This window comes from Leiobunum rupestre, chromosome 2 (assembly GCF_980474605.1).
Source record: "Leiobunum rupestre chromosome 2, qqLeiRupe1.1.hap1, whole genome shotgun sequence".
Lineage (NCBI taxonomy): Eukaryota > Metazoa > Arthropoda > Arachnida > Opiliones > Sclerosomatidae > Leiobunum > Leiobunum rupestre.
The window spans coordinates 81,528,846-81,549,984 of record NC_143385.1 but is presented as its reverse complement, the minus strand read 5'-3'; the positions used below and the strand labels follow the sequence as shown (position 1 = coordinate 81,549,984).

The 21,139-nt window shown below is 38.9% G+C and overlaps 5 protein-coding genes across 12 annotated transcripts in view; 3 read left to right on the top strand and 2 right to left on the bottom strand.

Moving 5' to 3' along the window:
- Positions 1 to 21,139, bottom strand: part of LOC149959506 (uncharacterized) — a 140,759-nt gene that overhangs the window by 6,924 nt on the left and 112,696 nt on the right. For 2 of the 5 annotated variants that reach the window (XM_090166458.1, XM_090166459.1), the window contains one exon: positions 17,747 to 17,938. The exons of the other annotated variants lie outside the window; for them this stretch is intronic. In XM_090166458.1, coding sequence (XP_090022584.1) covers positions 17,747 to 17,938 — 192 coding nt within the window. The remainder of the gene's footprint in view (positions 1 to 17,746; positions 17,939 to 21,139) is intronic. 5 annotated transcript variants of the gene reach the window in all.
- Positions 1 to 21,139, top strand: part of LOC149959509 (uncharacterized) — a 337,839-nt gene that overhangs the window by 234,327 nt on the left and 82,373 nt on the right. The gene's annotated exons all lie outside the window — the stretch shown is intronic.
- Positions 359 to 1,277, top strand: LOC149959516 (uncharacterized). Its single transcript, XM_090165168.1, has 3 exons — positions 359 to 572; positions 643 to 1,010; positions 1,076 to 1,277. Exons 1-3 carry the CDS (start codon positions 402 to 404, stop codon positions 1,230 to 1,232), a joined length of 696 nt encoding a protein of 231 aa, XP_090021294.1. The 5' UTR covers positions 359 to 401; the 3' UTR covers positions 1,233 to 1,277.
- LOC149959515 (uncharacterized) lies at positions 12,750 to 14,740 on the top strand. Of its 2 annotated transcripts, none has more exons than XM_090166461.1 (5): positions 12,750 to 12,857; positions 12,950 to 13,029; positions 13,102 to 13,656; positions 13,724 to 14,087; positions 14,152 to 14,740. In XM_090166461.1, the coding sequence occupies exons 1-5, from the start codon at positions 12,794 to 12,796 to the stop codon at positions 14,616 to 14,618; spliced, it is 1,530 nt and encodes a 509-aa protein (XP_090022587.1). In that variant the 5' UTR covers positions 12,750 to 12,793; the 3' UTR covers positions 14,619 to 14,740. The 2 variants fall into 2 exon arrangements, with proteins under 2 accessions (XP_090022587.1, XP_090022586.1); XM_090166460.1 differs by having other exon boundaries at positions 12,758 to 12,857; positions 12,944 to 13,029.
- Positions 20,302 to 20,836, bottom strand: LOC149959514 (uncharacterized). Of its 2 annotated transcripts, none has more exons than XM_090166479.1 (3): positions 20,713 to 20,836; positions 20,545 to 20,630; positions 20,302 to 20,467 (listed from the first exon to the last, which is right to left on the bottom strand). In XM_090166479.1, the coding sequence occupies exons 1-3, from the start codon at positions 20,774 to 20,776 to the stop codon at positions 20,312 to 20,314; spliced, it is 306 nt and encodes a 101-aa protein (XP_090022605.1). In that variant the 5' UTR covers positions 20,777 to 20,836; the 3' UTR covers positions 20,302 to 20,311. The 2 variants fall into 2 exon arrangements, with proteins under 2 accessions (XP_090022605.1, XP_090022606.1); XM_090166480.1 differs by having other exon boundaries at positions 20,545 to 20,624; positions 20,713 to 20,831.

Here is a 21,139-nt window from a genome sequence, read left to right as displayed (position 1 = left end):
CGAGTTCGTAATTTGTATTATTTATACTGAACCCATTGAATGTAGAATCATTACTTACCGATACAGTCACTGGAAAACACCCACACTCCTCCCACCACAACACGATATTACATGTGCATATCATAATTGACAATACTTTCAACGAAACCACCACTTATTCAATTTCCAACTCCTACGATTGTTATGGTTCACATAGAAGTAAAAATCGTATTTTTAAATAAAAGTAAAAAAAACTCAATACATTTAAAAAGTAAATGTAAATAAAAACGATACATATTTTTAAGGTATAAAGGTCAGAGGACGTAGAAACATATTAGTATAAAAGGAGTAACTAAAACTAAAGGGCTTAGTTCAATTGCGCTAGTTCTCTAGTAATAAATATAGAAATTATAATTTTAATAATGGCTCAATTTGAATTTATGTCTGTGGTCCTTCTGGTTGTCATTCAAGTCGCTCACAGTCAAGAAGGAAACGATGAACCAAATTCCAGATGGTCGAACGGTGCTGGACAACAAAACTGGAATAACGGGTTCCATCAGCCTCTGCATCCTGGTCAAGGGTTCTTTCCTCAAGTAATGCTAAGATAATCTTTCTTCAATTATTTTCGAATAAGGTGCTTACAAATTACTTATTATGCCGTAGCAACCTGGTTTCGGTGGTGCTGGGTTCGTACATGGAGGCGGGTTTAACCCGGCGAGTGGCGGTTCGTCTTACGGAAACGGCATGAACACTCCTTGGTTGAACTCTCAGAATAGCGGCGCCTACCATTACTCGTACGCCAATTCGCTGTTCGGAGCATTCTCGACTTTCTCGCAGTGTTGGTCGTTCAGCGTGTCCTCCAGGAAGCAAGGCGCCGAGAAGACTCCGGCCCTGATCGATGCCGCTGCCAAGGCCATCACCCGAGTCGGAGGACAATTGGGAGAACAATGTCTCTTGCAAGTGTTGTGCGAATCCGCGGCCAGTCCCCAACGCTTCGCCCGTTTCTCAACGATGGTCACTGATTTCGTCCAGTGAGCATGCAACCCTAACAATTCTCTAATTCCATAACTAACAAAATTTTGTTTTGTCCCAATAGGACAGTCGGTGAGGACGTTCCAGACAAGCTAAAGTCGTTGGTGACCGCTTTCTCTTTCGGACAAGGGAAGTCTTTGGAGTCGTGTTCCAGGCGATTCGCTGGTTGCCAGTCAACAACCTCACAGTTGATGTCCGATGTCAATGGTGTTAGCTTATAAAGCCTGTAACTATTATTCGAAATTTTGAATAAAATCCATTTTTAACTACGTTTGCCGTATTCTATAAATGTTAAAACTTTGAACCATGGTTAATTATGAATTATCGTTATTTTTTTCAAAAAAAGCTGCTACTTCATGGCTTTAAAAAAAACTTTTGAAATCGGAGCCTTAGGACCGTGGTAATAATTTATAAGTTACCCCAGTTAATTTGTAATGATTAATAATTAATTAGTTACCACAATTATTTTTTAATAATTCATTAATTAATTAGTTACCACAGTTATTTTTAATAATTCATTAATTAGTTACCACAGTTAATATTTGATAATTCATTAATTAATTAGTTACTACAATTAATTTGTAAGATTGAAGGTAATAGCCGTTTTCAAAATACCCAAGAAGCTTTCCAAAAATCCTATAATTATTTTACCAAATTGAAATTTTAGTGGTTCGAAGAGGATTCCATAGAATATCTCGGATAATTTAGAAAAGGTATTTTACCGACCCGTATAATTTTTGCCTTCGGAACGGGCCAACAATGCTTCTCAGTAAGGAAACAATAGAAGGATTGAAAATGACAGAGGAGGTTATTTAAAAAATAAATTAAGGTGTACTAATAATTAGGGAGGAGAACCGAGTAAATTCAAGGAACCGGAACCGATAATATAAAAATTTGATAACCGTATCCGGAACCGGAACCGATATTTGTAAAAAAGTGATAACCGAAAACGGAATCGAGTTTTTCATTGTTTAAAACAGTTTCGCGGATAAATTAATACTGAGCTTTAAAAAAATAAATAAATGTGGTGGATTTTATTTCTCTAACTTCATTAGAAATTTTTATTTTTTTTGTTAGAGCTAATACCCAAGGCACCACCTTCGACCACATAAGCAATGTTGCTTGTGCGTGATCAAGTAACAGGTGGCCGGGTTACAATACGTAGGAGGGTGGTGGCAAGCCCTTCATGCCACGCGAGCCAACAGCTCCCCACACTAACTATTACCGTTAACCTCAGCAAGTTTTTATGGGAAGGGGAAACCGAAGATCTCGGTGGAAAACCCCTTTAAACAGTGGGGAGAGAACTTACAAACTCTACGCAGAAGGAGTGGTTCCGGATTTTCACCCAGTGCCACTAGGCCACTAGCTGGGATCGAACCCGGCTCCTCTTGCTGCGAGGCGAAAGTGCTAACCACTCCGCCACCCCACCTTTTGAGTATTAAACTTTAATTAATACTAAACGCACTGGAACCGTATAGGAACCGTTTAGGAACCGGAACCGATCGGTTCTAAATTTTGAGTTCCGAAACCAGAGCCGTTAAATTAAAATTTTAAGAACCGGAACCGAAAAAGCAAAAATTTAGGAACCGGAACCGGGTCCGGAACCGAGATAGTCCAAAAAAGTGGAACCGTTGCATCCCTACTAATAATAATATTTTTCAGCTAAGCAGTGCCCGATTTACGTCCGTTGAGGCCTTAAGCTTGAGATTTATTTGAGGCCCCACGAACTAAAGGAAAACTATTAATTGACATTATTCAAACAAAAACAAATTATACGAAATTTGGTATATGACGGACACTACACGTTCTAGTACGCTTCTCCGTATATTTGATCCACCAAAAACGATTTCTAGTTGAGCCACTCTTTCTTGTTACATACGTTAGTAACGCCTTTCTATGATCTTCTGAGTTTTCATGTCCTTGAATCAGTTTTGGGTTTCACAAGTCACTAAACCCTTTAGTGAATGCAGTCACCGAAGATGAAAACATTTAACACACGAAACAGAACACACACCCAGTAGCGGGAGAATAAACTAGCCATTCTCTTTCATATTTTTCTCCATTAACTTTGATGGATTGAAAGAGACTTTTGGTGCAGAACCTTGGGATTTTCGAATTTTGGCATTATGACGGCATGGTTTAATGGATTTATATACCTCCGTACCGTAAAAATTGCATTCTGACGGCAGTAGTGTTGCCACTAGGTATTTTCAGAATGTACTTTTATATAATACGGAAACGTACTTTTTGTACTTTTGCTATAATAAAACAGGGCGCCACCTATTTCTGTATATTTTTAAAGCCAACACGTTATAATAGATGGCGCTTAACTTTATTTTTTCTCAGAAATGTTTCAATTTTAAATTGAAATGTGGTACAATCAAATTTTGGTAACTTTTAACATCTGAGTCTGAAAGTCTAATTTTGTATATTACTGTAAATCTAACCTAGTCAGGAGCTTCTTAAAGGTCGTTTTTCTCATAATTCTACGGTTTTGAAAGAACTCGAGGAAAACGTACTAAAATACTTCTTAAAATTTTAAAAATTTACTTTTTTACTTGGTTATTTCAAATCCTACCGAAAAAGTACAAATGTACCAGTTTCGGCAACACTGTCTGACGGACCTTTTTCTAACCAAAATTCAATATCAAGGTCATTATAATGAATAGAGTATGGTCCGGCTATCGCTTTCGGTATTCTAGTAACTTTATCTAAAGCATTTGTGTGCGTCTCCGATATCAGTAAGTTGAGTTGTATGATTTATATCATCTTTTTGGCATGAAAAATTTGGCTTATCACTGTTATCAGTTAAAATGAAATCAACTTTTTGAAAAAGGTGTCATTTTTTGGCAAGGTATTAGTTTCCTCTATAGTGAGTTGCAGGCTAAGAAAGACAAAATATATAGTACAATCGGCGCAAGGATGCCTCAGATCGTTTCCGGTCATTCCACCGCGCGAAATTTGAATTTGGCCATTTTACGGTCAAATTCGAGTTTTGCTCTTTTTGTCGTCTTTTAGCGCCATCTAGAGACCGAAATTGGAATCTTTATTTTTTAATTTCATAATTGTGGTGGCGAGCAAATTTAAAAGATAAGGCATTCCTATCATTCTTAAATATAAAATAGTATGTATAAATATTTATTTTTGTAAATTTATTTCTACGTCTTACCAGTTAAATCGGCAGTTTCTTTTAAAATAGTTACCACGCTTTCTTGGGGGTAACGTGGTCTTAATGAGCTATAGACGTTTAAAATTATATTTTTCTCTTTACTTGTTAACAATAAACCTTTATCATGCTTTTTATAGTAACCTATTTAAAATATTTGGAGCTTCAATTATCGAACCTTCTTTAGCTGCATTCAGTAATTAAACTCATGACAACATGAAATTAAAAAATAGATTCCGATTTTGGTTCCTAGATGTCGCGAAAAAAAGATGAAACTCACGAAATTTGAAATTGACTGTAAAGTGGTCAAATTTAAATTACGCGCGGTCGACTGGCCGGAAATGGTCTGAGGTATCCTTGCGCCGACTGTACTATATATTTTGTCTTTCTTAGCCTGCAACTCACTATAGCAGATCTCTTTTTTTTTCTGTTTGAAAACAGAGGTGGGCAAAAATTGTGAGCGAATTCTGAAATGAACGCTCAGACCTTTTTAATTTGAGTGATCAAGTAAGCTAGTGCTCAATACTGGCGATGCTATTTTCTCTCTCTTAAACCGAACCAGCTCAGGCCAAGCGCCGTGAAATTCTCTCAGTCACTGATCGTTCAGGGTGCATTGAGTGAAATCAGCTGATCGACACGCTAGCCTGCTCAATTTGAAGCGCCACGTCCTCCAGCGGCGGGATAATTCGTTGAACTAGAAAGCGCTGACGGCGGGCTGAGTGAGATCGCGCCGAGAGAAGCGGTAGTTTTTTAACATTGGAACTTCTCAACGCACTGAGCGACGGGATAGTCATTTTTCAGGAATTCGCTCAACAATTTTCGCTTAAGAATCCCTTTAGCCCACACAGCCCAAAAAATCGCCAAAAATCCCACAATGTGGGATTTATCCAACACATTGGCAACACTGACCTCCACGCGCTCGATGCAGACGATTCTCCAGACGATACGATCATACGCGGGAAAGACTTGCTGACACTAGTGGCCCCTGGTTAACACGCTAAAAACTATTATTTTGTCGTCTGCTAAAATGGCTGTATAGAAAGACTTACGAGAAACAAAGATAATTTAAACTCGTATCCTAGATTCGATTACTGAGAGCTTTCCCATTGACGGTTTTGTTGCGAAGCGTTTACCCTTTCCCGGCACGTGACCTCAGAAAAATCGGGCTCCATCGGTTGCGGTAAGGCGCAAACCATGGAGAGCCTTTTTTCTGAGTTCCGGCGGGAAGTGGGTAAACGCTATCGGCAACGCGCGAGAGAGTGATTTCGAATCTAGGGTACGAGTTTAAATTATCTTTGAGATAAATAAGCGGTGAATTGAAAATGAATTGAAAGGTTGATTCTCTAAACATGGACTCCCCTTAGGAACCCCTTTATCGAAGTTAAAAATGACTTTAATATCCTTTTTTACATGTAAAAAGATCAGGTTAATGCAGGTGAAAAAACGTTTTCTAATTCTGTAAATCTATGTATAAGCAAAATATATCAATGAACCGAGCCGGGAGTAGTGGCTCACTCCTGTAATCCCAAGCGTCCAGGAGGCAGAGTTTGTGGATGGCCGTGTGAGGACGACCACCAATCCCCCAACTGGTGGTCGGAATACTTCCGCCACGGGTGTCCCCACCCCTGTCCCCACGTATCCCCCCCTGTTGGCGTGGCTGTTATCTCACCCTGATTAATCAGATGGTGTCTTCGCCGGGCTCGCGGTCTTCTCAGACTCAAATCAGCCCTTTCTTCTTTGAAAAAAAAAAATATCAATGAACCGAGTCTTAGGTAAATATGAATATTAAATTATTACTAACCAGACATGGGCAAAACAGAGGTGGGCAAACATTGTGAGCGTTCATTTTTGAAAATCCTCTTGAAACAAGTCGGCACTTCAGCTCAGGGTGATCGCCGATTAGTTCGCTCAGTCAGCGCTTTCTAGTGAACGAATTATCCCGCCGCTGGAGGACGTGGCGCTTCAAATTGAGCAGGCTAGCGTGTCGATCAGCCGATTTCGCTGAACGCACCGTGAACGATCAGTGACTGAGAGAACTTCATGGCGCTCGGCCTGAGCTGGTTCAGTTTAAGAGAGAGAAAATAGCATCGCCAGTATTGAGCACTAGCTTACTTGATCACTCAAATTAAAAAGGTCTGAGCGTTCATTTTAGAATTCACTCACAATTTGTGCCCACCTCTAGGGCTAAATCGCTAGTGATTTTGAGAGATTCACTCTCCCTCAAGAGTCAGAGTGGAACTAAATAAAAATGTTCACTCTTTCCCACATTCGCTTTTCGACACTCGCTGTGTGCACTTTTCCTCAAAGAGTGAGATTAGTCAAGGTCACTATTTTAACTCATATTCTTTGCGGAAAACCTGAAATTTAAGTGGGGAAATTTGAATTCGTTCCAAAAAGTGTATTTTAGCCTCCCTTCCCGTTAATAGATGGCACCACGCACTCCAGTAATGTCATTAATTTAAATTTAAATTCTAATTTCCAGCCTTCTTTTAATAGTGTTGAAAATCGATAAGAGTGAAAGAGCTGACCTTGACCACCTTCACTCTTTTCCCGCGATCTCACTCGGCGATTGTCGAAAAAGTGAAAACTCCACTCTCACAAGTGGAGTTTTTTTATTTGGGAATGGAGTGAGAAAAGTGTAAGGGAAAACGACTCGCCAAAATTCACTCCGAGTTTTGCCCAACTCCGTTACTAACTTCTGTTTGGAGCGCTAAAAGAATAAATTACCGATTTTGGTTTACCCCATTGTGTATTGGCGTAATTTAAAAAGATGCAAATTTTACGACCGTAAGGTTTCCAATTTTAGGAAAAACTACTACCGCTGCCCCGACTCCCCGCCCCCAAAATAATTTTATTTTTATTTTCAGCAGGGTAACCAGAGGGCAGCACGTTCCCTATTCAAAAATTACCTTACACATTCCCAAGGCGGAGTTGGCTCTTCCTGCTATCCTCCTTGGTTTCAGGTCAGCCACTAAATTAGGACTTAGGTACATGTAGGCCTAGTCGTAATCCACGTTAACGCCGATAGTGAGGTTATTATACTTACAAGAAATGTAAAGTGTTTAGTTGTATTCTTACCTTGAATTCAAATCGGTAAATTAATTAATATGAAACTTAACGAAACTGTTAAGTACTTGCCGGTAATTGGAGAAAGTGGAAAGCGGCAAGGGTTATCGACTACGCGCATGTGATAGATAACCCGCGAATCTAGAAAAGCTATTTCGTTGTTCTTCAACTTTCTGATTGTGCATATGAACCGTGAATTGTACTAGCATTTTTTAGCGTGCAGGTAGAACGATACAAAAGTATTATTTATCTTAGTAGTCTAAACATTCTTTTGCGAGCTTTTGAAGAGAGCGTCGCCTATTGATGAGTTGGAGGAGCTTCGGTCTACTTTTTAGGGGGCCTTTGAAAACATTTGGGGGGGGGGGGATTTAGGATTTCAAAGTGTTCTATAACTTCCGCAAAGAATGATTCAATGGCTAAAGGATAGTTTCAGACACGAAGATATCATAGTACTATAATTGAAGAAAATATATTTATTTTTATACTGATTCACCTTGTTGAACTAAAATATATTATTAACTTAATTTCTAGATTATTTAAACCATCGGAAAGTCCTAACGACGTCTTGTTAAATACGCCTGCTTAAGCAGACTACTGAGCAGTCGACGTGAATCATGCGCTCATGGGTCTCACCGGAACTAGAATCCTTAAACCCGGGTCACTTAATTATGCTTTATCTGCTACTCCTCTTGCTATATTATTTCTGGTGGTATAGTGGTAGGTATATCCGCCTGGCATACATGAGATCGAGGTTCGATTCCTTGTCGGGAAGGCCTTTTAATATGATCACCTTAGCGAACCATTACGCGTATTTCACTTCTTATTATTAGATTTCATCCAAGTCTTTCGTGGATCGATCGTGTAGCGGTGAGCAAGGTCCCAGTTTCGAGCCTGTGTACCGGCGGGTAGATACATTTTCCTTCTTTTTATTTTCACAGAGCCGCAGTGGGCTAAGACATGTTTCTTTTTTGGATTTAGTTTAATCTATAAGTATATTTTAATAATCGCGAGGCCTACTTGAGATTAAAAGTATTTTTTTGTAGGCTGTTTAATTGTGTAAGATTCTAGATTTGATTCGCCACCTAAACTAATTGCCCATCCCTTTTTTATATTTTTTTTGCGTTCAAATCTTTAAGAAATCTCTAGCAAATTACAGCCAACCTGTTTTTTTCAAAGACGATTTAGATTTCCTCATCAATATGCGCCCTGGGCAAGTGCCCCCCTTGCCAGGCCCTAGCTACGGCTCTGTGTTTTCCAGATAAATTAAATTTCAGGGTGACCTACCCTCGGTCGTTGCCTTTGGGTGAGACAAATCCTGGAACTCAACCGGACCTCAATCAGCAGTGACCAGTAATGGAGTTTCGGACTTATTTGTCAATCCGAAACATCAAAGTTACATAAACGCTACAATACTTTGGTCTGTTGGTCGTATTCTCAGAGGAGGCCGAAGGGAATGTGGAGGCCCACTTTGGAAGCTCCGTCAAAGGTCTTTGAAGATCCCTTCTAGGCAACTTTGCTTACGAAAATGGAAAACGATTTAAACTGGACTCTAAGCAATGTATTTGGTTCATTCCTTCTACATGTAGGTATAGATATCGTTCTGCCTTTCCTCATTTTCGTATCTCTTACACACTGGGGAAATAATATTTTGGGGTAAAGCGCATTACTTCAAACCACACTGTGTTTAGTAGTAAAGGACGGTTACTTACGTATAGGACAATTGAAATAAAAATAATCAACACCACTTTATTTACGTAATAAGAGTTTTAATGAAGAATTAAAAACACGACTAGTTTCGCACTCTGTACACAGGCATCATCAGGTCTGGTTTGGGTGTATACGTACAAATTAATAAGTAAACTTTATCGTTATGTAAAGACTAGACATAAAAATATATCAGAACATGTAAAAAACAAAGAGAACAGTGATTAAAAAAATACACGTGTCAAGTGGTAAATACTTTTTTAAACCAAATATCAGCTATTAAGTAGCCCGGGCCGTTATTTCTATTGAGACATTGGTTAGATTTTCGCTTTTTTAATATTTTTAATGACTCATGTATATTAAGTACAGAGTGCGAAACTATTCGTGTTTTTAATTCTTCATTAAAACTCTTATTACGTAAATAAAGTGGTGTTGATTATTTTTATTTCAATCACACTGTCTTTGTTATCATCAAATTGTTTGTCATGTGGATTCATATGCTCCCACTTTGGTCATATTTTACAAACTTAAACTTATTGGTGATACCTCGTTATTTTGTATCCGAGGGGTAAGACACTCTGCGAACTCGGTGTACACTGCGGTACTTTTGACAGTGCTAAATGCACGAACTCGGTGTACCCCTCGTTTGTATCTCATGTAGGATAAAATAATGCTGATCTTCTAACTGGTTTAGGTATTCAACGCTTTGAAGGTCATTGCTCAGTCTGTCGAGCCGGAATGTATCTGCTAAAAGGCCACAGGCAGCCATTTTGTAATAACGTATTTTACTCCGACTCAAACTATTAACCACCACAGAATCGGAGTAAAATTACGTCATAGTATTATTACCCTACTCCGAAATCCTGGAACAAGCGAAAAGAAACCACCTTACAACGCTTAAGTTAGGATAATAAACGTTTTATGTAATCCTAGTTTCTGTAAGGCTATACTTTGCAACGATGCTATTGATATTAAAAAAATAAGAATGAAATACGAAAATCTAGCGTCAATGCAGTTGGGGTAGTTCAAAGAGTTGAATTGGTTTTTATAGCAGTTTATTTTCAAATAGCTTTGGGTAGTTGAGCATTTAGAGTAGTTGTAAGAGTTGAACTGTTTTTATTGGAGGCTGTGGGCAGTAGAGTATATAGATTAGTTCTAAAAGTTGAATGGTTTTTTAGAGAATGTGTTGGGCAGTTCCCAAAATAATTATTTAATAATTGTGATAATTTTCAAGCAACACTAACTCTGAAACTGAAGCATTTATGTAAAGTTATAGAATGAGTAAGGGGCCGTTCATAAATTGCGTAAGGAAATAAGGGGACGAGGGGTTTGTAAAATCGTAACTAAATATTTATACATTATTTAAATATTTGGCACCTGATCCTGAATTATCATTTTACTTCTCTACCAATAATTTTGAAAGATATTTATAAGTTTAAGTTTTATGGTGTTACAATAATAGAAGGGTGTTTGAGGATTTGTTATTTCGGGGTTTTCCTATTGTTACTTTTCGTTACGAAGAAGAGGTGTTATGTCGACAAGTTGAGATTTGCGTAACATAATTTGCGAACAGCACATATCTTTAGCTTTAAGAAACTCTGTGAATAAAACGAATACATCTATGAATCTTTCCAACATGTAGTCCGTTGAATTCTATATCGTGAATACAGACTGGATAAAAAGCGAAGGTTTTCTTTCAGGAATTCCTTCTTGGCGCTGTTAAGCCATTAAGAGGTGCATATACAGGGTGTTACGGTTAAGAGTACCGAAACGTTCTATATGCATTCTATGGGTCTCTATGAGTAATAAATGTCTATTAAACATGGGTCCTAAAGTGCTTCATTTCAGAGATATGGGCTCCGAAAAAACTACCCAAAAAACCGTACACAGCCTTAAATCTGACCAACAATATTCTTCCTCGAACCAAATTGTTTTCATTAAACTATCAATTGTTTTTTATCCGTGAGGCGAGAAACTTTAATAACAAGTGTCAAAAGTTCATTAATGTCCTTTTAGAAGTAAAATGAGTTTGAAGACAAAGCCATTTTAATTTTATTGACACGGTTTCAAATAAAATAAAAACATTTTGTCATTACGAACGATTTTAATTATCAAAATTAATGTTGCTAGCGCCCTCGGTACAAAAACCAATTCTTAAAAATAGAAAAAGTTTCGATTATGTCTTGAATTGCTAATGAAATATTATCTACGGTGTCATTTGTCGCGCTCCTTATATAACTAACACGGCACACGATTCATCTAGATCTAAAACCACCACAAACAAATTAGTGTTCTTCAACGGTTTATTTAGATAATTCTTTAAACTAATAAAGTGAGCGGTCACTACTAAAAACCCTCTGTTCGTATTTGTTAGCAGTGGAAATTGAATTTTACTTCACAGTCACCATGTTAGGAAGGGGCTAATCACTGTCCGTAATCGGTGTGAAAGCTTGTAGCTAGGACTCTACTAAAATGAGTACGAAAGCACCCAATGAGGTTTTTTCGCGAAATGCTTTATATTAGGGGTATGCTCCGTAGTTAAATATTTGAATTGATACATTCAGAATACGTTTAACGAAGTTAATCACTCACTATCGCCCTCAATTACTCGAAATCTTTATTAGACCGTTAACAAAAATGATATTGAATACGGAATATTTAATTAAAATAAATTTTATTCTAAATCACGAAAGAGACTTCGTACGTTATAATTCCAGGCTTTAAAAATTAACACCATTGACATCGGACATCAGCTGTGACGGCACTGACTGGCAACCAGTAAATCGCCTGAAACACGACTGAAACTACCTCCCTCGTCCAAATGAGAAGGTCGTCCCCAAAAACTTCTGCTTGTTGGGCACTTCCTCGCCGACAACCCTATTTGAACAAAATAAATGCTGTTTTAGGGATCAATTAAGAGATGGTTGGGTGCTCACTTGATGAAACTGGCCACCAACGGTGAGAAATGGGTGAAGCGTTGGGGATTGATGGCATGTTCGCCCAACACTCGCTAGAGACAGTGTTCTGAGAACACTGTTCTCCCACTTGTCCTCCGTCGATCAGGGCTGAAGTCTTCTTGGCGCATTGCTTCCTAGAGAACATAATAGTCGACCAACTCTGCGAGAACGACGAGAATGCTCCGAAAAGCAAGTTGGCGTACGTTTAATGGTTGGCGCCACTGTAATGCGAGTTCAACCAAGGAGTGTTCATGCTGTTTCTTTAAGATGAATCACCACTAACAGAGTTCAGCACTCCTCCCGGGACGAACTTGGCACCACCGAAACCTGGTTGGTAGGTCGTCAGCTGCAACTGGTAAGCCCCTTATACGGAAATAATTGAAGAAAGATTATCTGAGCATGACTCGAGAAAGGAAAACCTTGAGGTTTTTTTTAACCCCATTATTCCAGTTTTGTTGTCCAGCGCTGCTGTACCATCTAAAACTCGGTACATCATCTCGATGTTGACTAAGAGTGACTTGAATAACACCCAGAAGGGTGACTGACAAAAACTCAAAGAGCCCTCACCAAATTATCAGATTTCTTAGAATTGTGCTTTTGAGGCATCTTTCCAGAGAAACTTTGGAGTTGTAATGGACCTTTTTATTTAGTTTCTTCTTTTAAAGAATAAATGTTTGTACGTCCTCTGTTATGACCTATATGTCTACAAAATTCCAAGATTTTTTATTCTAGATTAGTGGAAGTATGAAATGCAAGATAAATGTTTAAAAATATTGAACTTTAACCTTTTAACTTTAAATATAAAAGAACGATGTTATCATATTCGTTCACCATAACAATCGTAGGAGTTCCAGAGGCAACAACGGACTCTTTGCATCTAACGTATGCAATGATTGGGACGTGGTTTATTCTGTTTGCGGTTGGAGAAGTTTGGGCTGCTGAGCGTTTTCCAGGTGATATTTTCAGTGATTTTGGAAATTAAACCATTTTATCGATAGTTTTAAAAAATTAGTAATTTAAATTAAGAAATAATTGTAAATTTCAGCTGGGGTAAGTGAGTTTATGTACAACTTGCACCATGAGTCAAAAGCAAATCGGCCGAGTAACAACGAGAAGATCAATAAAGTAATTAAAACTTAATCATGCATCTGGGCTGTACTCAAATAATAAACCACGAATTTAAAAAATAATACACAGGTAGATCCTGCTCCTTGGTTGTCATCGAGAGTGTGCTGCTGGGATGGCACTTCTTGGCCAATGTTACCTTCTTCCAAGTTGCCAACATTACCGCCATTCAAACCGATAACAGCTTTTGCTAAACCGTTCGTTCCATCGGTCACTCTTCCCACCTGGGCTCCCTTGAAGACAGGATCGGGCCAGTCTCCCACCTTAAATCTGCCGCAACTGACCTTGAGGTTCCCAACGTACCCGCCGTTCAAACCTTTGCCTATGATCAAATACCCAACCTGGACCCAAGGATTTCCGACACTGGCTCCTTGGAATACCGTGTCATTGAACTATTCTTGGCCGATTCCGACCTATCCCCCGTTTAAGCCCCTACCTCTGAGCCCCGTCTTTCAACTGCCTTACTATCCTAAGCTCCAATATGATGCAATACCAAATGACTCTCCAGTCAAGTGTCCTTGCATGGACCCGCTTTCGTTAACGTTCCTTCCTCGAAAACCAGAAGTTGGGACATTTCACGTAAATAACATCGGGCCTCAAGGTGACGCTGAGGAATACAATAATTGGGTACTTCATTATTTTTAATAAACTCTGTTAACCAGAGAAACTCATTAACTTTATCCTCTTCTTTTAGAGTAAAATCCCAGGAGTCAACGAAGATATTCCGTATGTTAAAATTAACGTAATTTCCATTGATGTAAATGGCAGCGATCACAATTCCGTGAACATGGAGGTCCCAAGTCAATCAATTTCTGGCACCCAACTCTTCGACGTCGGAAATACGGAAACGGTCAATAGCGTCACGATCGTGGTCCTCAATAATTGCGAGAAAGCCAAGTCTGATGTGCGATGCGCCGAAAAGAGCGCTTTTAATTACGTTCCTTCTAAGAAGCAGGACAAACAAGAAAATAGTGTGGACGACGGCGAAATAACAGAGCTTCTGTCTGCGTTACTCCAACAAGTTACTTTACTTGACAACGAAAAGCTGTATATGTTAAGTAAGTTCAAACTGTTTGTTTTATGCTTAGGAAAGGTTTAGAAATTATATTTATGATTTTAAAGGCAATGACGAACATAGCGTCTCAACTTCAAATAAAGACAGCCTGGCCACTGTCATAAATTCCTTGAAGCCTGATGGCATATCCGGGGCTGCTAATAACTTTCCTGTTGATATCTTTCAAATGTTTGGAATGCCTGCGGTGAAGAAATCTCAAATGACTAAGCAAGCGCTTCAAGCTACTCCTGTGAAGGGTAATTCGGAGAAACCTGTATTCGCGACTAATATGGTGAATGATAAAGCCTTCGAAGCAAGACAGCAATCCGGTGCAGTGTCGCCCCCTAAGACTGAAGATTCCGAAGGTGGTTCTACAACCCAGGCGCCCAACCCCGCCAGTAGTGGCAGTGATTCTGCGGCGAGTCAGGTCACTATTCCCGGAAGTGTCGGAGTTGAAGACTCCAGACCCAGTGCTTCGTCGACTGTGGAGCCTTCTTTGCCGGAAACGACCACTAATTCAACTACGACAGTATAGTAACTTTATTTGGACTAAATTTTTGAAATAGTTTTAATTTAAATTTGACCATCCTGATTGGGTATTTTATTGTAAATATAATACAGAATTATTTTAAAATAAACACGATTTTTGTATAAAAATATTACGCCGCCAAATTGCATTTTTTATAAGTATGTGAAATAATCCGACGAATTTGGGGAACTGGCACCTTATCGTATTTCGGGTCACCATTATTTTTTGTGGTTTTAACAACAGAAAATAGGGGAGAGTGTAGCCTTGTTTGAGGGGCAAATATTATTGTCAAGAATGGCTGTCAGCCCCCCCCCCTCCAGCAGAAGCCCCTTCACATTTTCATGAGCTCGTCATTTTGATACCGTGCGCTCAAAAAATAATTAGTTTTTAATTTTAGTTTAAAACCGAGTAAATTATTGTTTTATGATATATTTAACTTTTATATTTTATTTGTAATCAAAAGGCATATTAAAAGTAAATTAATATTTTCAAATACGAAATTTAGATCAAAGGGATATTTCGTGACGTGTAAGCTAAGCTTTGTACAAGTCTGCCTGCCTGGAGTTTTACCGTTTTACGGCTTATGGCAACGCGCGGAATCTTAATAAACTTAGTCATTTTGATTAATAAATAAATGTTGTTGAGTTGAACGAAAGTGGTATTTACAGGAGCATAATAAAAATACTACAAAACAGTGTTGCGTTAAACAAACCGTGTAACACTTAAATAATTATTTATAGACTTGGCCCGAGCAAAGGCCAGAGCGTATTTGGAGATAGTTTATTGTTTGGTTCTTTAGTTTTAGATTTGGAAGAATGACGTCACGTTGGGGTCCCATGACTTAGGCGCGTCTTTAGGCGGGGAGTTTGAAAAGATTGAGTCCCTTAAACAATGTATCAAGCGAAGGGAAAGGTCATTTTTGTTTTAAGAGCTACACTCTTGCCTATTTGCTTTTGGTTTTAAGAGGAAACCTAGCTAGGGCGAAAATCTTGCTTTTGGCCTATCCGTCATTGTGAGCGCGTGCAGAAAAGCTCGTTGAGGCCAGCAATCATTAAACTGCACAATTTCTTGTTACAGGCTCTTCTTTTCTCAGCTGTGATGTCAATTCTCGCTCACTAGAATTGTCTTGCTTATTGGAACCAATGAAATATTCCTTGTTCTTAAGAATGACCAAAAGGGCAAATATTTTAGACTCTGGCGTTCGTTACGTTTTCGTACGTGGTTAGTACGTTTTTGAGTTTTAAAAGTAGTCGAGGGTGGTGTGGGTGTGATAAAGCTTCCAATACTTCAAAAAGCACGATTTAAACTATAATTTGCGTGTCCTGGTTCTCGGAAATATTACTTCTTGGTGATTTCTTTGGGGATGTTTTAATTAAGCGTACATTGAATATTTTCAAAATGTCGGCCATGAAGATAATTTAAATTTCAGTCAAATTTGACCAACGTAAGTGGTGTGTCGCCAGTTTACGCCACCAGGGATCACTGAGCGTTAGGTTAATTTTTTTACTGAAATCAACCAATTCATAGTTTGCACCGAAGGGAGGGGCCTATGGTCTCCAAGGAAACTGGGAGGACGATCAAAAATTTAAACCATTTCGCGCGTAGCTACTAAATAGGTAGCCATTTTGTTGGTAATCTCGTCAAAGCTACAAAACGTATTAGATTTATGCTTTAAAATTTTAAATGGGCCCTAAACAAAGCCAGATAAGATTCTAAGGCCGGGTTATTTAAATAAAATATCAATTTACGACAGAAATATCTACGAAAAGAAGTTAACAAAGCTTATCAAAGTTAGGCCTTTGCGGTCATCCTTTTTACAATTACCTTCACTATCGAATAAAATAAACAATTTCCGCTCTCCCTTGGTAATTGAACTACTCGAACAATTTTTAACCAGGCAGATAACCATTTTAAACGTGAAAATAAATCCTTAATCATTTGAAAATATTTAAAATCCGCAAACAGACGATTGAAACTGTTAACCCTCCCGTTTTACTAAGAAATCTACACCTTCAAAATGGCGGCAAAGAACCGTTCATTATTGCTCAAATTAAATATTTATTCTTGGTTCTTATATCTATACTTGGAACTGCGTCATTGATGACGTAGGGATGCAAACTATGTATGTGGAATATGATCTCGAATCAAAACGGAGTTTTGGCTCAATTGAATTGCCTAGTTCCAATCAGCACTATGTTATCGATCGAAAGATAAGGTATTTCCCAATTTTAAGCAGTGGCGTTACCAGTACCCCCTCCCCTAAACGTATAGTTGTATGTACAATTGGGTTTTCTATTCTGCGCCCCGTCCCTAATCAAATTCTTTGGTCACTAAAACTCCAGGCAGGCAGACTTGTACAAAGTTCAGCTAACACGTGACGAAATATCCCTTTGATCTAAATTTCGTATTTGAAAATATTAATTTACTTTTAATACGCCTTTTGATTACAAATATAATATATAAGTTAAATATATTATGTAAAACAATAGTTTTTAATTTTAGTTTAAAACCGAGTAAATTAACTATTTTTTGAGCGCACGGTAACAAAATAACGAGATGCTCATGAAAATGTGAAGGGGCTTCTGCTGGAGGGGGGGGGGGGCTGACAGCTATTCTTGACAATAATTTTTGCCCCTCAAACAAGTCTACACGCTCCCCTATTTTCTGTTGTGAAAACTATATAAAATGTGGTCACCCGAAATATGATAAGGTGCTAGTTCCCCAAGTTCGGATTATTTGACATATTTCTAAAAATGCAATTTGACGGCGTAATATTCTTACACAAAAATTGTGTTTATTTTAAAACCACTCTTTTAATATTTACAAAAACATACCCAATCAGGATGGTCATCTTTAAATTAAAACTATTTCAATAATTTAGTCCAAATAAAGTTACTATACTGTCGTAGTTGAATTAGTGGTCGTTTCCGGCAAAGAAGGCTCCACAGTCGACGACGCACTGGGTCTGAAGTCTTCAACTCCGACACTTCCGGGAATAGTGACTTGACTCGCCACAGAATCACTGCCACTACTGGCGGAGTTGGGCGCCTGGGGTGACACTGCACTGGATTGCTGTCTTGCTTCGAAGGCTTTATCATTCAGCATATTAGTCGCGAATACAGGTTTCTCCGAACCACCCTCACCAGGAGTAGCTTGAAGCGCTTGCTTAGTCAATTGAGATTTCTTCACCGCAGGCATTCCAAACATTTGAAAGATATCAACAGGAAAGTTATTAGCAGCCCCGGTTATGCCATCAGGCTTCAAGGAACTTATGACAGTGGCCAGGCTGTCTTTATTTAAAGGTGAGGCGCTGTGTTGATCATTGCCTTTAAAAAGACAATTATAAACACCCTTTCATTATCACGAAAAAACAAGTTTTGCTTACTTAACAAATACAGGTTTTCGTTGTCAAGTAAAGAAACCTGCTGGAGTAACGTTAATTCAACGTCATCCACACCATTTTCTAGTTTGTCTTGGTTCTTTGAAGGAACGTAATTGAAAGCGCTCTTTTCGGCGCTTTGTACATCAGACTTGGCTTTCTCGCAGTTATTGAGGACCACGACCGTGACGTTATTGACCGTTTCCGTATTCCCGACGTCGAAGAGTTGGGTGCTAGAAATCGACTGACTTGGGACCTCGATGTTCACGGATTTGTGGGGGCTGCCATTCACATCAACGGAAGTTACGTTAATTTTAACATACGGAATATCTTCGCTGACTCCTTGGATTTGACTCTTAAAAAGAGGATAAAGTAAATGAGTCGGGGGAATTCTGCAGACTTTCCTAGGAAAGTTGTGACACGCCTTCTTTCTTTCAACTTTCTTCTTGAGATTTCATTGGGCGCGAAATCACATGTCGCATTACGTCCACAGGCACCGTAGAAATTCGACCCCTTCGCTCCGATTGGTTGTCGTTACGTCAGATAATGACACAACGTAAGTGTGAGGCAATAATCGCCATCTATGTGACTCCGAAGGGCAAAGTTCAGTTCAGTTCAGCAGCCAGATTCAGCGGGCCCGTGGTTAAGAGTTCTCATTGGCTGAAGTGGTCGTGACGTATGCCTATTGTAATTGGCTCCTGGAATTTGAAGCGGGAATGATTTCCCCCGGGAATTTGCCGTTATCTCTGACGCTATTCCGGGTAAAAGAACTTTTAGCTTGGAGGCGCCTTCTGTCTTTGAGCGCGAAAACTAACATCATGAAAATTCGAACGGAAGTGAATTTATCAAAAGGTCACGGTCAACCGGAAAGACTCGAAAGAATGCTGAAAGTCAATTTAAATTTCAAAATGGCGTGTGAAGCTGTGGAAAATGTCCCCCGAACGTGTGTGCTAGTGTGGTGTATTAATTTGTAAAAATGTCGATAAAAATTATATGTAAACCGTAATTTACACGATCTGGACGTTGAAAAAGTAGGTATGAAGTGCAAATTTTTAAGAAGAAGGTATATTTGAAGGTTTCAGGTTACTGGAAGTCGTGCATTAGTGTAGGCCTGTAACCCTTGCCTTATTTTAAACAAATTAAGATCCATTTTTGCAAGCCGAAGAAGTTTCATCTGCAAAAGTAAGAGAAGTACACTTGTTATAAGGTTTATTTCTTAGACTAATTAAGTTCTTTGCACACCATACCTAATTTTTCAACGTCCAGATCGTGTAAATTACGGTTTACATATAATTTTTATCGACATACAAATTAATTAATACACCACACTAGCACACACGTTCGGGTGACATTTTCCACAGCTTCACACGCTATTTTGAAATTTAAATTGACCTTCAGCACTCTTTCCGGTTGACCGTGACCTTTTGATAAACTCACTTCCGTTCGAATTTTTATGATGTTAGTTTTCGCGCTCAAAGACAGAAGGCGCCTCCAAGCTAAAAGTTCTTTTACCCGGAATAGCGTCAGAGATAACGGCAAATTCCCGGGGGAAACCTTTCCCGCTTCAATTTTCAGGAGCCAATTACAATAGGCATACGTCACGACCACTTCAGCCAATGAGAACTCTTAACCACGGGCCCGCTGAATCTGGCTGCTGAACTGAACTGAACTTTGTCCTTCGGGGTCACATAGATGGCGATTATTGCCTCACACTTACGTTGTGTCATTATCTGACGTAACGACAACCAATCGGAGCGAAGGGGTCGAATTTGTACGGTCCCTGTGGACGTAATGAGACATGTGATTTCGCGCCCAATGAAATCTCAAGAAGAAAGAAGGCGTGTCACAACTTTCCTAGGAAAGTCTGCAGAATACCCCCGAGTATCTTTGGTTAACAGAGTTTATTAAAATAATTAAGCACCCAATTATTGTATTCCTCAGCGTCACCTTGAGGCACGATGTTATTTACGTGAAATTTCCCAACTTCTGGTTTTCGAGGAAGGAACGTTAACGAAAGCGGGTCCATGCAAGAACATGGGACTGGAAAGTCATTTGGTATTGCATCGTATTGGAGCTGAGGATAGTAAGGCAGTTGAAAGACGATGCTCCGAGGTAGGGGCTTAAACGGGGGATATGTCAGAATCGGCCAAGAATAGTTCCATGACGCAGTATTCCAAGGAGCCAGTGTCAGAAATCCTTGGGTCCAGGTTGGGTATTTGATCGGAGGCATTGGTTTGAACGGCGGGTACGTTGGGAACCTCAAGGTCAGTTGCAACAAATTTAAGGTGGGAGACTGGCCCGATTCTGTCTTCAAGGGAGATCAGGTGAGAACAGTGACCGATGGAACGAAAGGTTTAGGGAAAGCTGGCATCGGTTTGAATGTCGGAAATGTTGGCAACTTGGGAGAAGGTGACATTGGCCAAGAAGTGCCATCCCAGCAGCACACTCTCGACGACAACCAAGGAGCAGGATCTACCTGTGTATTAGTTTTTTAAATTCATGGTTCATTATTTTAGTACAGCCCATGCAGATGCATAATTAAGTTTAAATTACTTTCATGACCTTCTCGTTGTTACTCGGCCGATTTGCTTTTGACTCATGATGCAAGTTGTACCGAAACTCACTTACCCCAGCTGAAACTTACAATTACTTCTTAATTTAAATTATTTTTAAAACTCTCCATAAAAATGGTTTAAATTCCAAAATCACTGAAAATCTCACCTGGAAAACGCTCAGCAGCCCACACTTCTCCAACCGCAAACACAATAAAACACGACCAAATCATTGTTTACTATAGGTACAAAGAGTCCGTTGTTGATTCTGGAACTTCTACGATTGTTACGGTGAACTAATATGATAACATTGTTCTTTTATATTTAAAGTTAAAAGGTTAAAGTTCAATATTTTTAAACATTTATCTTGCATTTCATATTTCCGCTAATCTAGAATTTTATGTAAATAAAAAATCTTGGATTTTTTTAGACATATAGGTCATGACAGAGGACGTAAAACATTTATTCTTTAAAAGAAGAAACTAAATAAAAAGGTCCATTACAACTCCAAAGTTTATCTGGAAAGATGCCTCAAAAGAACAATTCGAAGAAATCTGATAATTCGAAGAGGGCTCTTTGTGTTTTTTTCAGTCACT

What these genes read in the sequence shown, in the direction of transcription:
- LOC149959516 (XM_090165168.1), top strand. Translation starts at nt 402, where the DNA reads ATGGCTCAATTTGAATTTATGTCTGTGGTCCTTCTGGTTGTCATTCAA. An exon ending in GTCAAGGGTTCTTTCCTCAA is followed by an intron (nt 573 to 642) that starts GTAATGCTAAGA and finishes ATTATGCCGTAG; the next exon opens with CAACCTGGTTTCGGTGGTGC. An exon ending in ATGGTCACTGATTTCGTCCA is followed by an intron (nt 1,011 to 1,075) that starts GTGAGCATGCAA and finishes TTGTCCCAATAG; the next exon opens with GACAGTCGGTGAGGACGTTC.
- LOC149959515 (XM_090166460.1), top strand. Translation starts at nt 12,794, where the DNA reads ATGATTGGGACGTGGTTTATTCTGTTTGCGGTTGGAGAAGTTTGGGCT. An exon ending in ACAACGAGAAGATCAATAAA is followed by an intron (nt 13,030 to 13,101) that starts GTAATTAAAACT and finishes AATAATACACAG; the next exon opens with GTAGATCCTGCTCCTTGGTT. An exon ending in CGAAAAGCTGTATATGTTAA is followed by an intron (nt 14,088 to 14,151) that starts GTAAGTTCAAAC and finishes ATGATTTTAAAG; the next exon opens with GCAATGACGAACATAGCGTC.
- LOC149959514 (XM_090166479.1), bottom strand. Translation starts at nt 20,776, where the DNA reads ATGATTTGGTCGTGTTTTATTGTGTTTGCGGTTGGAGAAGTGTGGGCT. An exon ending in GGCTGCTGAGCGTTTTCCAG is followed by an intron (nt 20,631 to 20,712) that starts GTGAGATTTTCA and finishes AGTAATTGTAAG; the next exon opens with TTTCAGCTGGGGTAAGTGAG. An exon ending in ACAACGAGAAGGTCATGAAA is followed by an intron (nt 20,468 to 20,544) that starts GTAATTTAAACT and finishes ACTAATACACAG; the next exon opens with GTAGATCCTGCTCCTTGGTT.